The 20,250-nt window shown below is 50.9% G+C and overlaps 2 protein-coding genes across 18 annotated transcripts in view; one reads left to right on the forward strand and one right to left on the reverse strand.

Moving 5' to 3' along the window:
* Positions 1-20,250, forward strand: part of LOC101444905 (carboxyl-terminal PDZ ligand of neuronal nitric oxide synthase protein) — a 301,310-nt gene that overhangs the window by 276,022 nt on the left and 5,038 nt on the right. For all 15 annotated transcript variants that reach the window (XM_058310020.2, XM_058310019.2, XM_071207540.1 and 12 more), the window contains 3 exons: positions 3,593-3,758; positions 5,847-5,999; positions 19,670-19,997. In XM_058310020.2, coding sequence (XP_058166003.1) covers positions 3,593-3,758; positions 5,847-5,999; positions 19,670-19,997 — 647 coding nt within the window. The remainder of the gene's footprint in view (positions 1-3,592; positions 3,759-5,846; positions 6,000-19,669; positions 19,998-20,250) is intronic.
* Positions 12,208-15,089, reverse strand: SPATA46 (spermatogenesis associated 46). 3 transcript variants are annotated; one of them, XM_004479693.4, is made up of 3 exons: positions 14,926-15,089; positions 13,561-13,674; positions 12,208-12,838 (listed from the first exon to the last, which is right to left on the reverse strand). In XM_004479693.4, the coding sequence occupies exons 1-3, from the start codon at positions 15,026-15,028 to the stop codon at positions 12,312-12,314; spliced, it is 744 nt and encodes a 247-aa protein (XP_004479750.2). In that variant the 5' UTR covers positions 15,029-15,089; the 3' UTR covers positions 12,208-12,311. The 3 variants fall into 3 exon arrangements, with proteins under 3 accessions (XP_004479750.2, XP_058166014.1, XP_058166015.1); XM_058310031.1 differs by having other exon boundaries at positions 14,776-15,015; XM_058310032.1 differs by lacking the exon at positions 13,561-13,674 and having other exon boundaries at positions 14,776-15,015.

Below are 20,250 nucleotides of genomic sequence, written 5' to 3' on the forward strand. Positions count from 1 at the left end.
CCAGAAGTGATCTGGGCACTGCAGCTGACTAGCAATAGTTAAGAAGGCCAGGTGAGTCCACAGTTTGCCAATTCCTGGCCTAACTCGTGAGGAGACTGTTAAATGTGGCTCAATATTGCTAGGTAAAGATTTCTTCTCTACCTGCTGCCACTTCTACTTGTTCAGGAACAAGTAATTGGTTCTCTATGCTTCACAATTGTGTGTTCTGTGGTTAGAGAAATAGAGCTTAAAAAATTAAAGCTCTGCAGCCCCATCCCCAGGCCTAGATTTAGCACCTATCCCTGTGGCCTCTCCCTGTCCCCAGCTCCCTCGTGTGTGCACTGCCAGGTCCCTGCCTTATGCATGCTGGGACAGCGCCGCCTGCCTATGCTTCTGTGTTGGGAGGGGGGGGGGGGGCGCAAATTGCTCTGGTTCTCTCCACTGCCATTTCCATGTGCCTGCTGCTCCCTAACTTCAGCCTGGCCCTGCCCCTACTTCTGATGGAGGAGCTGGAGTCCAGGCAAGTAGGCTGGAGAGTGAGTGAGTCCTTGGTGTGGTTTTGCTTGGTGGACTGGGGGCGGGTTTTAAGAATTGGGGGAAGTGGCATAGGCTTGGAGGGTGCAGGGTTGAATTTGTGCATGTAGCACTGTGGTCACAACACAGAAATGGACTCCTGAGCCCTGGCATTCCAGGCCACGGCCCTCTTGCCGACTTATTTTGTGACCAACAAGATCATTACCAAAGACGACAGGCTCTGAAAAGGAGATATGCTAACTAATATCTACTGTTCCAGAAATTAATGTGGTCCACCTTTGCAAAGGGCATTTAATTCTTTGAAAAAAAAAAAAAGTGCTAAATACAAGTGACTGACCCGTCTGGTAGGGAGGACATGGAGCTGTTGTTCCTGTTGCATGAAAGTGGAAATGAGCACAGAGAGAGCGGTAGCAGACTGCCCCAAACCAAGGCCAGAAAGAACTGTGTCATTCTCAGTGCTTCACGTCCAGACCTGCATATGCAAAACACGGGAACTATTAAATAGCCACAAAGTTAAAAGAAGTCCAGGCCCTTTTCTCCCTGCTTGGCCTGGGTTTGGGTTCTCCTGCATCTCAGGCTGCTGCAGCATGAGGTTTGAGCCTTATGCCTGATGCCACTTTTGACAGCTGCTTTGGCAGAAGGACTCATTAGTGTTGGTTTTGCGCAGTGGCAGCAGGGTGTTTTTTATATTCACAAGGTTTGAAAGGACCTGAGATGTTATAAGTCTGAGTTTGCAGAGCAGAACTTCTTAGGAATCTCGTATGAGATGCACTCTGCCTCAGAAACATTTCTCATGATTCAGCACTAGTTTGTTTGTGATGGAAGCGCTTGATTCAGGGGTCATCTTTTACGTTTTGATGGTTCTCCACCATTGGAACTTGGAAAACTGCAGAAGTAGCTGCCAACTTTCTCTTGCTTCTGCAGGAGGGAACTCCTCCTTTGTCCCCCTCCCTCATTCTCTGAGCTCACAGTGGGGATCCAGGGATGCTCTTCAGTGAGCCTCTAATGGCTTCTAGCACTGACCACTCTGTCCACATTGACCATCCAAGCCTCTGGTCAGCCCTCTTAGCTGACAGATGGAGAACGGAGGTCCAGAGATAAGTGAATGACGTAAGTATAGGGAGTAACCAACAGACTCGAGCATTCCAGCCCTGACCCAGTGCTTGAGAGCACCCTCTTCTGCTGGGATGTTCAGATGTGGGATGCAAGAACCTGAATCGGTACCATGTGTGCAGGGAGCCCTTAATTTATGCCAGTTAGGGGTATGCAGAAGGCTCTGCTTTCTCTGTTTGTATCCTTTTTAAAAACATTCATTCATTTCTACCTGACAGTTTCTGTTGGGTTCTAAAGAAAATAGAAAATGAATACTGAGCAATTCTGCCTGCTCAGTTGATTCCTGTCAATGATGTGCTCTTAATTGGAATAAGAAATGATAAGCTCAGGAAGAAAGTTGAGGAGCCCTTTCTCTGGAGGCACCTCTGGAGGCTTCCCATGGCCATTTTCCCATTCCTCAGAACAAACAGGCCTCAGTTTCCAAGGAAGCTCTAGGCCTAATTGCCCAGTGCCATCTTATAGCTAGATGAAAGTATTGTTGGCACTTCTCTCTCTGTGCTCACCATTCCAGTTTATATGAGGCAGCAGATGAGGCCCGTGTCTGGACCAAAATGTCAGTTCTGTCCTCAGCACTGCTTTGTGAAGGATGGATTTGCTTAAGACCCTTTAGGCATCTTCTGCTGGGGAGAGACAGGCTCTGGGGCTGCTGCTGGGCCAACAGGTCCCTTGGTCAGGCTTGGCCAGGCTCTGGGCGAACAGGGTCTTTTATTCTCTGATGAAACGGGGATCGCTTTGTAGTCACCCGTTCTTCCAAAACTTTTTGCTTTCTGGGCATGGGGATTAGCTAGCTCTTCTGACTCCTCTTCCTTTGTCCTCCATTCCTTGTTCCACCTGTCCTGCCCCAACCAGCCTCTGTGTCTTTACCCACACCCTACTTTTAGTCCAAGCAAACCCTCGACCCCACAGCCCACCTTGGCCCAAGCTCACCAAGTTCATTATTTCCCTTTCTTCAAGGGCCTTCTGGAACTCTCCCTGTCCTCGCTGTCCCAGACCACTGTGACGTGGCCCTTCCCATGCAGTCCTTAGCATGAGCTACACAAACGTGTGAACACTGCTATTGGCCTTGCCCCTTAGTTTCTTCAAGCCAGAGTCCTGATCTACTTGCCCCACGTAGCCTTGCACTGAGTTATCTCCACTCAGTATTGCATACCAAGAACAGGCCTGTAGGTGCCACTGGGCTGCTCTACCAGGAAAAGGTTGTGACCTGGTAACGGGCTCCCCTCCTGCCCCAGAGGAACAGTCCTGTGAACTGCCTCTAGCTGGCTGTTCACCCCAGCCCTTCTGGGGTTGTTGGAGGAGACCCTGTTATGAGTCAGTCGACAAACATTTGAGCTCTCCCAGGTTGGATGCATGGTCTTAGGTGCCACGGGAAATAAAAAGTACATGGACAGTGAAGGAAAGAAATTGATGCCCACAGACCCGACGAGATGAGCTAGCTTTATTACACCCAGCTTGGTAGACCTGGAAAGTTCAGACATAGTCCTTCCTCTTCCTCATTGTGCTGGGCTGGAGGAACGGGGAAGGATCATATTGGGGGGTGGTTGTGACACTCTTCTTTGGTAGGGGATCAATATACCAGTTTTTGTTTATTTATTTTTAATGAGAAAGGGCAGCTCCCTCAATGGGGCAGGAATAGGTTAGGCGCTGAAGGAGGCAGGGATGGAGCCCAGGGGACTGGAAGGGCCAGAGGATGTCTCTTTCCTCTTTCCTTCCCTAGGTTTGTGATGCATCACCGTCCTCTCTTTAGACCTGCAGGTCACGTGACCTGCCACCTTTTGTTCCTCTCCCTCTCGAATCATGAGCCCCAGGTGCCCATTTCCCACAAACTGTTTCTTCATTTTGAATTGAACACAGAGGGCTTTGCTGGCCCCATACATCTGCCAGTGGCTCTGTTGACATTCACAACCCTCTTCTCTCTGTCCTGCCTTCTCTCTCCGTTTCCTCTGCCTCTGCCTTCTCTCTGCAGGTTCACTTGCTGAAAGACCAGTTGGCTGCGGAGGCTGCGGCGCGGCTGGAGGCCCAGGCTCGGGTGCACCAGCTCCTGCTGCAGAACAAGGACATGCTCCAGCACATCTCCCTGCTGGTCAAGCAGGTGCAAGAGCTGGAGCTGAAGCTATCGGGACAGAATGCCAGTAAGCAAGTGCCCCAGTGTCCTGCCCAGCCGCGCCTCTCTGGAGGCTCTGCAAAACAAATGTCATTTTCCCTAAAGCTTTCTGTGGGGCTTTATTGGACCTCTGACTTGCCCCTCCCTATATTCTAACAGAAAACAAAGGCAACTTTCTTTGTCCCATCCATGCGTTTCATGAAATTACAGAATTTCAAGGCTCAAAGGGATCTTGGCTGCCTTCCAATCCAATGCCCAGACTTGCTCGTGAATGTCCCTGGGGAGTCCTGCCACATATTCACCTGGCCTCTCCTTGAGGTGGCTGATGCCCTCTCTTCCTAAGGCAGCTCATTTCCTTCTCTGATGGCTCTTCCACTCAAAATGGACTGAGCACCCTAATGAAGGTCATATTCTTTGTGAGCTCTGTGGGAGAGAGCAAACTCTCTAGTGATTTTCCCTCTCTGCCCTATATGTTTCCACAAGCCTGTAGCATAGCAAAGCAGGTAGCGATGTGTCTGTTTAATGGCTAAGACAGCAGAGTTACTGTGGCCAGGTGGCCCTGCGGGTTAGTGGTGGAGGTTAGCTGCCCCCAGCCTGAGCTGCCTGCCTCTGCCCAGCCCACACCACAAGGCCTTCCCCCGGAGCTTCCCCGGGGGTCACAGCATGTGTGAGCTGTGGACCAGCAAGTATCCATCGACCACCTGTTGAGCCAGAAGCTGTGATAGAATGTCACATAACATGATCTCATTTCCTCCTTTTGGTGGTTGATATTGTTATTTCCGTTTTTCAGATGAGGAAACGGACTCAGCAGTTAAATATCTAGTTGAAGGTTATAGGACTAGGAAGGGGGTGGAACGAAGGTTCAAACCCAGGTTTAAGTGCAAACCAAATACTTTTTCTGCTACACTGGTGGTTCCACCTATGAGCTTTTGTAAAACCAGGTATATTCCCAGCCCACAGAGATTCGGCATCAGGAGGTCTAGGGCAGGGCTTGGAATCTGTATTTTTAAAGTGGCCTGAAGGTGTGGATTGGGAACCACTGTACCACTCCAGAAGCCTTTCTGGGTTTTCTAGTTCCTGGTTAATTGAGACCCTGCTCTATCCTAACTAGCGCTGCCTTACGAGGCGGTGTTGAGGGTTATCACAGGCGTTGAGCACAGCTCTCGGTTTGTAGCTTTCCCTCTGGCTGGCCTCCCGCTACCGTCCTGCGGTTCCCATGGCCCTCCCTTTACCACATCCCCACAGCTCGTGTCGGCCCCTCCCGCTAGGAAGCAAGGGGCACCTCCCTCTTCTTTTCAGCCTCTAGTGAATAGTCACCTTGTGTTTGGGGTTTGGGCCATCTTAAACTATAGTTAAAATGCTGCCCAGGGATTGGCTTTCTCACTTGATGTTCCACAAGAAGTTAGTAGAATGATTATCAGCCCCAATTCCCAGGTCTCTGGCCTACCTTTGAGGGTAGAGTCATCCCCATCTACCCCACCCCTCATTAAGATTCACACCACCCCGACTACCTACCTACAAAGAGACAGGTGGCTGTGTGGCGCAATAGAAAAATATAGGATTTGGAGGCAAAATAATTTGTTAGAAAATGCCATTCCTGAGATCATTTGTTTGAGTGTTATTTCAGGAAACAGCACCCCAGCCTTATACTAAAATCAGCCCCCTGCATTTTCTATGCTCCCGAAGATAGAATTTTGGGTTGAAATCGGCATCTCCTAAGGGCATAGAGGCAAAATTCAGTGAAACAAAGGTGAATTTGAATCCCAGCTGCGATACCCAAATGACCCGTCCTCTCGGAGCTCAGTTACCTCGTTGGAAAACCACCAATAATGATCATTACCTCCCTGCCAGTGAAAGCACTGAGTTCAGTGCTTGGTGCATAGTTAGTGCTTGGTGAATATTATAAGCGGAAGTGCCCAGCAAATCTGAGCAATGGGTTGCGTAGACTAAGGCACGTCCTTTCTCAAGGCGTGTCCACTGCTTTCATGGCTTGGTAGGAGGGAACGAGGCTTTCCCAGCTGCTCAGGGTGGAGTGTTGCCGAAGCGTGGGCCGTCCGGGGGCTGGCTCCCCGAACCCTTGCCTCACTTGCCCGCTTCCCCTTGTCTCCCCCTGCAGTGGGCTCCCAGGACAGCTTGCTGGAGATCACCTTCCGCTCCGGAGCCCTGCCCGTGCTCTGCGACCCCACGACCCCTAAGCCGGAGGACCTGCACTCGCCGCCCCTGGGCGCGGGCTTGGCTGACTTTGCCCACCCGGCGGGCAGCCCCTTAGGTAGGCGCGACTGCTTGGTGAAGCTGGAGTGCTTCCGCTTCCTGCCGCCCGAGGACACCCTGCCCCCGGCGCAGGGCGAGCGGCTCCTGGGCGGCCTGGAGCTCATCAAGTTCCGCGAATCGGGCATCGCCTCGGAGTACGAATCCAACACCGACGAGAGCGAGGAGCGCGACTCCTGGTCCCAGGAAGAGCTGCCCCGCCTGCTCAATGTCCTGCAGAGGCAGGAGCTGGGCGACAGCCTGGATGATGAGATTGCCGTGTAGGTGCCGCCGGGCCAGGAGAAGGAGGCGGCTGCACAGTGGCGTCCAGAGGCCCCCCGGGGGCTGCTGCCCCGGTGGGAGGGATGCCCAGCTGATACACTGCTGAGGCTACCCAAGGGCCGGGAGAGTTGGAGGTTTTGGAAAAGAATAAGGATTCTACTTTGGAGGGTAAAGTGGGAGAAGAAATTGGATTCCCAGAGGTGAATCAGCTCCTCTAGTATCTGTGACTAAAGGGGACGCAGGGCCTTCCAGAGCCCGTGACTTTGGGAAGAGGTCCCTCTTCAGGGCCACCAGGCTGTGGAAGGACCAGCTCCCCGCCTGCTTCGTCATCAGGCGCCCCCACTCTGTTGTGCTGCCCCGGTCAGTGCCCCTTCCCCTCCCCACCTCCCGTGGTCCCAACTGTGAAGGGAAGCCATTGGTACCTTCTCAGGTACTTCATTTTTGAGTATCAGGATGCTACAAGTTGCCTAACACTCCTCTGGCCTTTATGGGGAGGAATTCCTTCTCTAGGCCTTTGCTGAGATTGTACATGTTGAATGCTCTGGGCTGAACAAAAACAACAACAGGATATTCCTTTTAGCATGAGCGTGGAATTGGGATGGATCACACCAGATAAGCATTTGGGTGAACTGGATCAAAACGTTTTCTCCAACTGGATGTTGGTTTTTGTGTAGGGGGGAGACTGGGAGCTTTAACATCGTTCAGGCCCTTGCTGGGAAAGCCCATACAGAGTGCAGCCTCTTTGCTGCCACAAAGTTCTGCTTCTTCAGTGTCGAGCCCCTGCCCACCTCCTGCCTGAGAGCCCAGCTCATCTAAATGGAGACTGGGAAGCTACCGCGTGTCTCGTCTTTGTCCTGTCGCAGGGGCTGGGTCAGCTGAAGCTCTCGCAGCACTCATGCCCCAAAACCTCAGAGCCCCTGAGCCCCAGCCTTATCTGGAGCCCCCAGCCTTACCTCTCAACCGGTCCCCTCCACTGGGCAGCCGTGGTCAGTTTTTACTGCAGATAATGGACACAGACTGGTAGCCGAGACTGAAGTCCACGCTTATCACTGCCACTTAGGTCAGGGACCACAGCCATGTTCCCCTTGACCCATCTGTGGGTGCGTGTCTCAAGCACACCTATGAAAGTGCCACGTATGATTCTTTTCTCTTTTTTGAAAAAGGTCTTGCCTGGAGATCACCACTCCGTGCAACAGGCTGGCTGGAGCAATGAGGAAACACTCCTTTTGCTTTAGTAAGGCCCTAGGTGGCTGTTAACATTTAGAACTGTCCAAAGAGAGAGCTGAGACATGGTAGAATCATAAATCCAGGGAATTAAGTCTTTATCCTGGACAAGAAGCTACAGACCCAGACTGCAGTATTATCTGAGGGTCAATTAGTGAAGATCTGGTTGGCCGCAAAAGGAATTCAACCCTAGCTTTGCTTTGTAATGTTTATATAACCGAAAGTACAACCTCTTCTTATAGCCACAGTTGGATATCTTCTAGACCAGAAAGTTCAAATGAAATAAATGCAGCTTTACATTAGCCCTCCTTGGGGGTTAGTGCACAGGGTGTCAGTGGAAATAGGATGAGCTGTGTGTGTATGTATACATGCATGTGTTTATACACATGTATGAGGGAAGATGTGTACATGTATGTAGGCTTGTGAGAAAGTGACCCGAGAGAAGAGAACGGGAGCCTCCAGGGTATTTGAATCATCACTGATTTCTGTTCTCTCCTAACATGCATTGTTGAAGGAGGGTTGATGTGTTTTGTTTGGCTGTTGTTAACCATTGGACGTAGGTCCAGATGTGCAAAGGAAGAAGGAGCCAGGAAGGGGAGACCCATGAATCCGAAGGAGCCAACCTGCAGAATCCAGTTTGGCTGAGCCACCCTGGCTTACCAAGGCCCGACCCCGGGTTCCTTGCCTCTGGAACCTCTTAAACCACTCGAATATTGAGGGTCCCGGGGAGGGAGCGGTCTGTTTTCTCAAAGCTCCTGCCTGCAAGCAGGAGGTGAGGCTAAAACCAGAGACCAATGGATTAGGTGTGTGGAATGCAGTAGGAAAGGGCTTGTGGTGGGCTGGGGCAGGGGATGGGGGTGGGAGGTGGTTTCTAAAATGGTCTTGAAGAGCTTGTGAAGGGCAAGGAGAAAGGAAGTAGGGGAGAGTGATAGAAGAATCAGAGAAACTAGTCATCTGTAACATGGACTTGGGACCCATTCAAGACTCCTGCCCTCCAGCACCTGGTGGTGGCTTCTGCCTGCCTTGGCTCCATCCTTTCTCCAGCTCAGGCCCTTCCTGAGTGCAGGCTCGTGGTTAGCAGCCTCCCCAGGGTGAACCCAGTCAGTGCCTACCCTGCGGAGACTGGGGGCGAAGGACAGATCTAGGCGGCCCTCCGTCAGGACAAATTGGGCAGGAAAAGGGAAGGGTGCAGACCTGATTGCCCAGCTATGTCAGCCTCTCCCCCTCCCTGCTTCTCGCTCTGCTAACTCAACTCCTGCCTCCCTCTTTTCCATCCTTCTACTCTGCTCTATATGGAGGTCAAGTGGGAGGCCATGGGCCCGCCCTCCTGCCCCAGGTGCCGCAAACTCTCGGGCATGGGAGGCTCTCACAGTTGTGGAGCCAGGGAAGAATTTCTCTGCACAGAATGGACTGTACATTGGGATTGGAAATTATAGTCCTAAGATTCCTGCTTCTCTCAACACTGTAAAGCCTTTTCCTAGCCTCACTTTCCTCAACTGACCTTGTTTAGGGGCTAGATTCCTTTTTTTAGTCTTTGCTTGACTGCTCCCTGCCACCCTCCAGTCCTCTGCTTCCTAAAATGTTGTGTCATTGACTCTGTTGGATCAACTCTCTGGGAACAGATTCTGTTAATGTAAGTGCACTTACTCCCTGGATGTTGTCACTAGTCTAGTGGCTTTTGCTAAATAAACCTTTCTTATTTCTAAAAGCTTTTCCTGGGTCTTTTCTTGTTTCTTCCTCTGCTCTCCCACCTGTTCTTCTCTCCTGCTCACTTCCAATCCCGCTTCCCAAGCCAGGAGGCGTCAGCTCTGAGACACTGGTTCCTGTGGGTGGGGTGGTGGGAAAGAATGCAGGCATTCCCTGGTGGAGGGGAGAGGGGTGCTCCTCTCAGCTTGGCAGCATGCAGATCAGCCCATACCAGTGCTTTTCAGCCTGGGTTGATTTGTCCTGCAGAGGACACTGGGCAGTGTCTGAGGACATTTTTTGGTTGTCACAGCTGGGGAGGGAGGTACTACTGGCATCTAGTGGGTGGAAGCCAGGGGTTCTGCTAAACATCATCCAGGGCACAGGACAGTCCCCCACAGCAAAGAAATAATCAGGCCCAAAATGCCAGTAATGCTTCTTTTAGAAACCCTGGTCTTCATTTTTGCAGACCCTCCCAGTCCCAGGTCTTGCAACCTCCAAACATCATTGGAATATCGTGTAAGTTTTGAGGGCTTGACAAAGCACTACATCATAGATATTCAAGTATAACCAAGCCCTTCAAGGTGATACAATTTCCCTGCCTCCCTGACTGACTGGAGTTGGTAGGAGTCTGAATGGGCCAATTCCAAAAATGTCTATACTGGGGGCAAAATGGGCTCCTCCCCACATGCCCCGGAAAGGATTATAGTGTCATTGCAGCACAGTTCAGAAGAGGCGGCCTGGCTCAGAATTGTGGACTTTCCTGCAAAGGGGAGGAAGGATACTGGTAAAGAAGGGAATGCTAGAGAAGCAAGGAGCTCAGGACCTCTCACAGCCTGCATTACGGGAAGCAGATTACTTCGGCGGGAACTTTCAGCTCTTTCAAAGTCAAAGGTTGCATTAAGCCTGGCACTTTTTCTGTCAGGCCTAGGTCAGAAAAGGGGTTGGAGGAGTCAGGTCAAGCGGGTCCACATGCTCTTTCTGCCCTTTTCAGGCTGAGTGAACTGAACTTGAGTCTTGGCTTTCTCACCTGAGAAATGGGCATGGTGATTTATACCTCATAGAGCTATTATGAAGGCCAAATGAGTTTCAATTGAAAAGCACCCAGCACTGCCTGCCGGGCGTTACATTTCTCTTTTTGTTAAACAATTAGACTGCTCCTGTGCTAGTCAGTGTGGTGGTTTGCTGGGGCCTTTTTCTGCAGAGCTGACGCGTTGCTCAGAACTGCAGCAGGATAATTACTGGGCTAATATGATACTGCATTAAATATGAAATGGGGAGGCTTATCCTTAGGGAGAAAACACTGAAACTATGGACCCCTGCCAGGCAGTGATTGGCATGTGCTGTGGCATTTGGGCTCAGCCCATCAGCTTGTTCTCTTTCAGCACCTGATTTGTGGCTGTGATGCAGACGCCTGGGACCAGGGAGCGTGGGGCTGGAGGAGGATGGGACCTGCTTCCTTTCCTGGTTCTCCTTTCCCCGGTGTGTCCTCCTCTCTGTACTCTAGAGCCCCCTATCAAGGGAACGCTTCTAGGAGGGCTCTCCCACCTTTGTGTGTAAGAAGCCTTTAGGGGCTTTGGTGGCTTTTCCAGTTAGGGAAACATCAGATCAGGGTAAGGGCTCAAATGACTTGCCCAGGATCCCTCCTCTGCTCCATGTGGACACTGGGCCCTGGGAGTGAAGTCAGGGCTGCCTAGAGACCATCCAGCCCCAGAGCGGCAGCTCAGGACCCTGCCTGCCCAGCTGGAGCCCCAAGGTCAAGTAGAGTCGGCTGGTGGGGGTAGGGGCGGAGGACTAGGTGAGGATGGGGGCTGGGGTGAGGCGGCAGGGAGTTGTCAGTGGTCGAGCAGCACGTGACTTGCTGGGGCTCCAGCCCAGCCTGCCACACACACTGGGGGTGGGGGTGGGGGGAAATGAACGCTCGGGCAGCTCAGTTACAAGCAGGAGAAGCTCTGCTCAGCATTCAAGTGGGGCTTCAGAAAGAGTACACATCTAACCACTGGAAGGGCAAGGAGGACTCTCCACCCCCTGCCCACAGAAAACACAGAAGACAAAGGGAGGGCTGGTGCTGGGGGGGGGGGGCCTGAAGGGAGGGATCAGAGGGCCCGCTGGCTCGCTTAGGGGGCTGAAGTGTGGGGCCAAAGAGACCGTCAAGTGTTCAGCTTTTTCCCCTCTCCTCCTCCTCCCCTCCCCTCCCTTCCCTTCCTTCCTCTCCTTCATTTTACCACATAAGGGGCAGCACAGACGTCCTGGCTGTGGGCCTGGTGCCCCTCGCCTCCCAGGGTCAGAGGGGCAGTGAGGGTTGCCCGGAAGTGCAGTGGGTGTCAGGGGCACGCTACTTGGCCACGAGAAGCGATGTTTTCGCATGTTAACTGGCACATTTGACTTGACTCCAAGCAACCACGTGAAGTTGTCCCCTGGGTCAAAAATGCTGTTGTTCTGCTTCAGCGAGAGATGCGTCTTCTAAGTGAGAGATGGTGGTGTGTGTGGTAGGGATGTATGGTGCGTGGGCCGGGCTCATTTGCCCCTTCCCTGCCTTGTGCATGAGGGCCTATTGTCCTGCCGCCCCACCCCTCAGGAGGTCTAACACCTACAAAGCCTTTCAGAGCTGGAGAGATCCTGCCTCTTCCCTGTGGTGCGCAGTGCAGAAGCCCCCCAGGGGTGGGGCAGGCTGGTCACATAGGGACCAACGAGAAAGCCAGGATCCTAGGGCAGTGGTTCTTAGACTGGAGCTGCATCTGACTCACCTGGCGGGCCAGTCAAAATCAGCCTTGCTGGGCCCCACCCGAGTTTCTGATCCAGTAGGTCTGGGGTGGGGCCTGAGAATTGTCATTTCTCTGTTCCTGGGTGATGCTGATGCTGCAAATATGGGCACCCTGCCTTGAGAACCACTGTCTTAGAGGCTATTCCCACCTTCAGGTATTGTCTTTAAAAAAAAAGAGCCAGGGATGTGGGCCCAGTGTTGCCAGGCAACTGGGTGAGAGTCGGGTACTGGGAAGGACAGCAGGTGGTGCAGGGAGACCTCAGACTGGACAGAAGGCTGTGCTAACTTCAATTTACTGGCATCTCTCTGGAGACAAATAGGCTTCACCCTCTATTTACCTGAGGTGTCCACTAACAAAACGGCTGCCACCGTCCGGCGGGACTACTTGAAGGCTTGGCAGCCCCCGGGGGCAAGCCTGTCTCCCGGCCTGGCCTTCTGCTCCTTGCCCCAGAGGGTTTTGAGCTTGCGGTAGTACACCTTGCAGCTGAAGCCCTCCCTGAAGCCGCCCTTGATGTGGCTCTTGAGCGAGTGCAGGGTGGGGTACATGCGGCAGCAGGCCGCGCACTTGTAGCCGTTCTGCTGAGCCGGGTGCCACCTGGAGGCTGTTAGGATGTCCTGGGACGTGATGTAGTCCACGGGGTCCACGCCGTGCCTGGATTTCCTTGTGACCTCTCGGGGGCAGGTGTTCTCTGGGGAGGAGGAGGAGGAGCAGGCGCTCTCAGCCATGTCCTCGGGAAGGCAGCTGTCCCCTCTGCCCTCATCCTGCTGCACCTCTGGGAAGCTGTAGGCCTCCAGGTGGCTCTCCTTGTCCGTGCACACAAAGTAGCTGTAAGGAGAGAACCAGGGCCGGTAGATGGTGCAGTTCCGCCTCAGCTGCTCCCCATTCTGGATGTCCCCCAAGGTGCAGTCTGCAAAGGAAAGGGCCGGGTGTAAGCCTCTGGCCTAGGGCAGGGAGCAGGTTGGCCTGTGGGGCTGGAGGCCGAGCTGCCCAAAGGGAAGGAGGGAAGCGGTCAGGTGCGTCCTCGGGTTGCCTCCGCCCGGTCTTGGGTACAGGTCTAAGAGCAGGCAGAAGAAGGGGTGTGGAGGCCAATCTAAGGTATTCGTTCCTGCTGTTTTCTTTTCCTATTGGTACACACGCAGTTTGATCCCTGGGCAAGAGAGTCCTGTTTCAGTCACTAAGCCTTGGTATTTGTCAGGTTCTTCCCTCCCTGGAGACACCTTGTCCACTGCCTTTTATTAGGGTAGACGGGAGCAGGTGGCTCAGAGGACAGCCAGCCCTCTGGCTTCTGCAGTCCCTCTTTCCACCAGCAGTGTTTGGTTGTGGCCTTTTGCCTGCCTCCAGCCCATCTTCCCTCAGCAGCCTACTCAGTCAGAAACTGCTCCTACACCCCAGCTCGAGTGCCAGGAGAAGAGTGCCAGGAGAAGCCAGGAGAAGAGAGTGCCAGGAGAAGAGAGGCAAGCAGCCCCCACAGAGCCTGTGGCGCTCTGCTAAAGGAAGAACCAGGTGGAGACTGCAGGTGAAAATGCAGCACAGTGTGACCCAGCCTGCAAGCACCCTTCCCTCAAGGGAGCAGCCCCTGGCCATCCCAGCTTTGCACATGTGCCCATCCAGAGTCAGAGATGGCCTCACCTGGTAAGGGCACCGTGTTGTGCACTCCACGCTGGAGAGTGCTGCTTTGGTACTGGGGTGGCAGGGCCTGAGCTGGGCTGGATGCCTCAGCGGGTGCCGCAGTCTTTGCAATGTCTGGGTGACAGAAAAAACACTCTGGTGAGCTGAGCAAGGGTGGGAGTCCTCTTGTTGGGACCCCCCAGAACACATCTAAAGGCTCACCCTCAGTGCTTCAAGGTATCTCTACGCCAAAGCAAAACAATTGAGTTCTCTTGCACCAGTCACGCAGAGCTGTTTTGAAGGACATCCTGGGCAAATCCAAACGGAGCAGTTTCATTGAGATGTGGGCAAGATCCTCTCCAAAGGCAGATTTAAAAGCTTAGCCCAGAGGATGCTGCTGTGCCTGGCCCACCCCTCAGCCAGCCCTCCTGCAGCTCCCCCATATGTGGGTGTAGTCTGCACTGCAGACCTCTGGCACTCTGGGGTGCAGGGCTCAGCGAGGGAGCTCTGATCCCAGGCTGCAGAGCTATGTGGCACGGTCCCATTGAGGATGAAAAGCCTGATTCTCCAGTTGAAACCTCTCATGCTTGTAGCCAGAAAGGGTTCAGCTGGACCCCAGCTGCCTGCCACACCTGTGAGTGGCCCCTAACGCTTGATCAAAGCAGACCTGTCCCAAATCCCAGAGCAGGAGCTGTGCTGTTTTGGAGATAGATGTATAAATGTCATGAGTAGGTAAATGAATGTTTAGGAGAACTCCACAGGGTAGTAGTTCTCAAACCTTAATGTGCTTAGGAATCCCTTGGGGATCTTGTTAAAAATGCGGGTTAAGATACATTATGCCTGTTGTCTGGGTGGGCCTGAGATTCTGCATTTCTAACAAGCTCCCATGTGCAGCTGTTGGGGCAGGTCCATGGACCATACTTGGAAGAGCAAGTCCTTAGCGTACCCCAGCTTGATTCCATGCCGTGCTCATCAGTTATTTGGCAGCCTGGGTCCCTGTTGGTGGTTTGATATGTGCTCATCAGTTACTCGGCCACCTGGGTCCCTGTTGGTGGTTTGGTAAGTCTGAATCTTCTCCAGTTTGCCCAAACAAAGCTAAAACTAGCACATACTATTTATGTAGATAGATGACTACCTCGAAATTTCATACTGATTCAAAGGGGGGAAAACTCCGACAACAAATGTTTCCCCCATCCTTCCCTTGCCAGAAATTAGTAAACAGCAGGCACTACTTACCACAAATGCAGCATTTGGAAAAGTTATTTTCTCCCCATGTGTAATTTGACTTTCTCACTAAATCGTGGTCCTGTAACATGGTCTGGTAGAGTACTCAATTAAAAGCTTCAAAAACCACATCTTTGTGGCCCTAGTGGCACCAGTGTTTACCTGGTAAGCTGGTGGCACGTGAGGACATAATGTCAGGAAAAGTGCTCATGGCAGAGGAAGAGATTCGAGGTCCAGAAATGCTGAGGAGTGAGAAGTTCTCCATATTCTGACAACTGTAGGGTATGGAAACTGCACATCTGCTCCCCAGAGGCTGGTTGGGTTGTCCAGACGATAAACATTCTAAGTGAGCTGACATCACAAAAAGGTCATTTGATTCTACTCACCAGCCAGGTTACCCCTTTAAACGATGTATGAGTCTCTTGCAAGGCAGGAGAAACTTAAAAAAAAGGTTGTACGTTTTTTTTAACCTGTCCTTCCTCAGTGGCCTGCCGTGATTGAGAAATACTCAAAATACTCAGAAGGAAGACTATAATAGAGGTAGAAGAATGATATTGTCTATGTCTCTCTTCCCCCTGTCCCCTTTTTTTTTTTTGTGCCTTTTTTTTAATCACCTTTCTGTATTGTCACTGCCACCTCCAGCTCTGGGAACCTCTGTGGTTTCTGATAGACCCTCTTGTATCTCTTCTCCCTCATCCCTCTAACTCTCACTACCCAATTTTTTTTGTTTGTTTGTTTTTGAGTTTGTTTTCACTTTTATTTGAAAAAAGGTTAAATTTATAAAAAGCTGCAGAAGTAAGTTCAAGGAACATCTATATACCCCGTATACACTTTTGCCTATTGTTAACATTTTACCCCATTTGTTTGATCAATTCTTTCTCTTTCTGTGTATATACATAATTTGTTTTCTGAACTATTTTAAGGTAAGTTACAAATATCATGGGCCTTTACTTAAATGTGTACCTCCTATGAATAGGGACCATATATTGTTTTAAACTGTCAGTGCTCTCTGTTTTTAGCAAGTGACTAAAACACAAATGGGTGGCTTACTCAGTACTATCTTGCTAATTTTAAGTTAAGGTCAATTTATTGGCAAGTCTACAGAAGAGACAGGTTTGCCTCTTCTCTTTGTTCTTTGCTTGTCATATAACAACCAAGCAGACCAGTGGGATGTGGAATAAGGGTCAGAGATGATTGATTTTGACACTTGACGATAAGCTGCAAATGCCCCAGTCTAGATAATCACAACCAATATCCCCTGGATACACAAGCGTTCTAGATCTAGAAGTGGATATGTCTATGCAAGAAGGGCTGGCGTGGAACCTGTGTCAGTATGAGTGTGTGTGTGCTTCAGCACCCGAGAGTCCAGGAGTTGTCTTCTGTGTATGTGTGTGTGTCCACAGCACAGCAACATTTAAAGGATAGTGTGGAGAACGTGATTTCCCTGAGTTCCTCCCTCATGTTGTTAGAACAAGTTGGGATACAAATTGAAACTGCATTCTTCGGCAACTTTGAGGGTAGCTTTGTCATTTGGGCAGCATGTTGTAAGGAAAGCTCATGAATCTGGAAGTGCCTATCGGTGTGTTCTAATCTCCACTCTGCCATTAGCTATCTGTGTCATACTGGGCAACCTTTCTGCCACTCGGCTTTCCTGTTTTGTTTATTTAGACAGTTGGAGTGGACGATTGTCTTCCTGACCTAAAATCTAGTGGTTTACACACAGAAGATAGCACAGTAATGAGTGATGCTAACAGAAGCCAGAGGACTTAGAATTTTGTTGTCTTGACCCGTCAAGTTCCTCCCACTGACAGCTTACAAAGCTTTAACATACAAATCTGTTTCAGTGTAGTTATTGAAAAGTTAATGGGCGCCTGATGGTTGCAGGGCTTGTTAGAGTAGCAGAGCCTCTGTCTTGCATGCTATGTCTTTTCAGTGTGTGGTTGCAGGTGGCCCAGGCAGGAGCTGACACTCTCCCTGTGGTTGGTCACTACATAAAATGTGACACTCTCTCTCGTTTGTTTCCCACCTGCTTTCCGAGCCCCTTTCTTGGTCAGGTAAGACACCCTTTCTCGTGGGTGATTCATAGCCCCAGATGTTCCCTCTGCTTGGGGGTTGCATGTGGGGGGATGCTGCTGGGGAGGGCCACCCCGCCTGGGTCCAACCATCTTTGTCTTCTCCATCACCATTAGTTTCTGAACTACCAAGCCTCTAGTCCTGAGGAAGGGAGGGGCAGAATTTGGGAGGGGGGTCACTAGTGCCTCAAACAGGAGAGGGGCTCATCATGCATCCTTGATATGGGCATGAAGGAAGCTCCCTCCAGAGTCCTACTTTGGAGAGAAGGGCACTTCCTCCTCGACCACTCCCAGGGATGGAAGAGTTTTTAGAGTGCTTTTTGCAGATGGAAAAGAGGCTTGGGAAGAGTTTCCCTAAAATGTCAGCCCTTCGTGCAGTCAGTTTTTAAGTGTTCATATGAAAGTGAAGCTAATGTATCAAATGCCATTGTGCAAGGCCCTGTGCACGACACTGCAGAAGATGAAAGCTCTTAAGATGCTGCTTCCCCTCAAAGAGCTTACCATTTTATCTAGAGACAAGGTGTACTTCACAGAAGGAGTTACAGAATTATAGAAGAGAATGTGTGATGGGCTGTCTTTAACTACAAATCCACTCTACTTACAGACTAAGTTCTGAAGGGTAGACAGCAAGAGCATAATGTAAAACTCTTTTATGTTTGTTGGAATGTGTTTTAATAATAACGATGATAATGTTAACATTAATAGGGGCTCACAGTCGACAGATCACCTTGACAGCTAATTTTAGTAGTTAACTTTTAACAGTGAATATGTCTGCTTGAAAATTCATTTAAAACCACTAAGGAAACCAGCACATAAATACCTGAGCCAAGAAGTGTGTGTGGGGGGGGGGGGGTTGCCTCCCCCAAGGAGCCTTGCTCAAACATTTGCTCTAGTCCCATGGCAACCCAAGTACTTTCTGGTTTAGTAGAAGAGTTATATGCATTGGTTTCCAGGGGCTTCTCTGCTAGTTTGCAGATTTTGTGATTTAAAAAGAATGAAAAGGATATGGAAGTAATAGGCACATTATGCAAAAGTGGATGACGTGGCAAGAGGCATTTAAGCCCCTTCGTAGGGCAGGCTGAAAACTCCGGCTAGTGTGGGAGGTCTGCCTCTGGGATCCAGGAGCCCAGAACAGCTCGAACCTGTCCTGTATCTCAGGGATGCTCTGATCCAAGTTCCCTGACCTGTCTCCCCACAGGGGTAGTTCCCCATGTATGGGTTAGTGGCAATTACAGAGGTGAACACCATGGAGGAGACCTCCACTCCCCTTTCCACAGCCTCCTTCCTCCTGCCCATTACCCTTGGCATATGGCTGATCTTGGTAGTTGGTCCAGAAGGGGATGTCTCTGTTGAAACCACACGCAAAAAAGGAAAGGCTACTGCTGGCCCCAGGACTCAGCTGTGCAGGGCAGAGAAAATGGCTTTCTGCCAAAAAAGTTTGGGCAGAAGAGAAAGTCCCCTCTAATCTCAGTTACTCTTAGAAAGGCTCAGTGAGAACAGACACTGAGCAGAGGTGTTGACAAGGAGAGGAGCCTGGTGACCAAATGTAGCTTCTCCTTTTGCCAGATTGTCACAATAACTGGCTTAGTTGGTCTGGACAGAAGCCTCAGGCCCAGTTCCAAAACCCCAGAGTGTGCCTGACTACATTAGAGACTGAGCTGGATTTTCAATGGGGAGAGGACACCCTAGGGCGAGTGTGTGGGCAGCTGGAGTCCTGAGCCCAGGCTGCAGCCACTCTGACTATAAACTTTGGGGCCACCATTGTGGGTATCTACCATTCCCCACCTGCAAAATGGGTTTGGCAATTCAATTCAAGATATTTCTTGAGCAACTGCTGTATACCAGACCCTGCTGGGTGTTAAAGGTACAAAGATGAATAAAGAATGGCCTCTGTCCTACAAATTTTCACTACTCTATGGATCTAGCCCTTTGAGTTAAATTATATGAGCCCAACAGAGATCCCTGAGAGAAGGACCATCTCCCAGGCATTTACACCCATGATCCATGGTCCAAAGCAGGGTAGAGTAATGGAAAGAGCTCTGAGCTTTGGAACAGAAGACTGCATTTTAGTTCCTGCCCCTCAATATATTAATTGTGTAACTTCAAGCATGGCAGAAATTTCCCCATCTGTAAATAGATATTTTACCATGCCCTCTCTTACTAAGTGATGGGGATTAAGTGAGCTGGCATTTGTCAAGATCCCTTCTGCCTCACTGGCACCAAGTACTTGTCCATTTGGATTCTGACCCATCGCTTAGCATCCTTCCGCATGCAGCTGGACCCGTTCTCCCTAGTTTTGCCTCAGGAGAGGTGAACAACTGCTGGCCTGTTTTCCCTGAAGAAAACGTGCTGTACAGTGGCTTTTTGGTGGCAAGCTTCTAGCAGCAGGCCACATATTTCTCATCTCCACCAGCTTTGGTCTTAGTGCCTGAGTCTAAGCCTGAGATGCATGGAAGCATGCATCAGCACGTGCTCACAGCAACGTAAAAGTGCATTGTTTCATTGCTTCATCATTTTTTCTTCAAAGAGCCCAGTGACCCCCCCAAGGTAAAGGAGTCAAGCCATGAGTCAAGGAGTCAGGTTTAAAGAGATACGTTAAACTTTTTTTTATGGCTAATCACTGATTAACTTGGGTGGGACAAAACTAAAATTTCCGCTCCTGGTGTCCCATCAAGAAAACTAGATTGGAAAGGTTCTTTCTTAACATTTCCAGATCTTTAGGAAGTTTCAAGTTATGGGCTTAGTGTTAGGAAAAGAAAAGCAGAGTGCTGTGATCCAAGGTCCCACTCACCTGCTACTCATCCATTTCTCTGTTTTTGCCTCTTTGTCTGTAGTTGACCACAGCATGTTTGAGAATTTGAACACAACCCTCACGCCAAAGCTGCAGTCGAGCCGCTCCTTCCCCCACTTGTCCAGGCCTGGAGCCCCCAGCTCGGCCACGCTGGGGTCCGTGGAGCCTGGTGGGCCAGGACTCTGGGCAGGCAGCAGCCAGCACCTCAAGAACCTGGGCAAAGCCATGGGGGCCAAAGTTAACGACCTCCTGCGGAGAAAAGAGCCCTCGGGCCTTGGCAGTGTGGGTGTGATGGAGATCAACAAGACCGCGGGGGCCCAGCTGGCAGGTGGGGTTGACGTGGCTTCAGGGCCCTTGCTGGAGGACGAAAGGTGAGTGCCCCCTGATAGTCTTGCGGTTCTGTGGATGCACTTGAAGAGGTACATGGACAAACTGCAGTGTCTCCAGGGGAGAACAACCCCAATGTGGGGATGCAAAATTGTCATATGAAGAACAGTTGAAAGAATAGGCAATGTTCACGGGAACTTGCGTCAACTTCCGTAACTGCGGCTGTCATTTATTGCATGTCCGTCATGTCTTTAGCACTGTTAAGGACTTCACTTGCATTACTTTACCTCCACCCCT

This window comes from Dasypus novemcinctus, chromosome 13 (genome assembly GCF_030445035.2).
Source record: "Dasypus novemcinctus isolate mDasNov1 chromosome 13, mDasNov1.1.hap2, whole genome shotgun sequence".
NCBI classification, from domain to species: domain Eukaryota; kingdom Metazoa; phylum Chordata; class Mammalia; order Cingulata; family Dasypodidae; genus Dasypus; species Dasypus novemcinctus.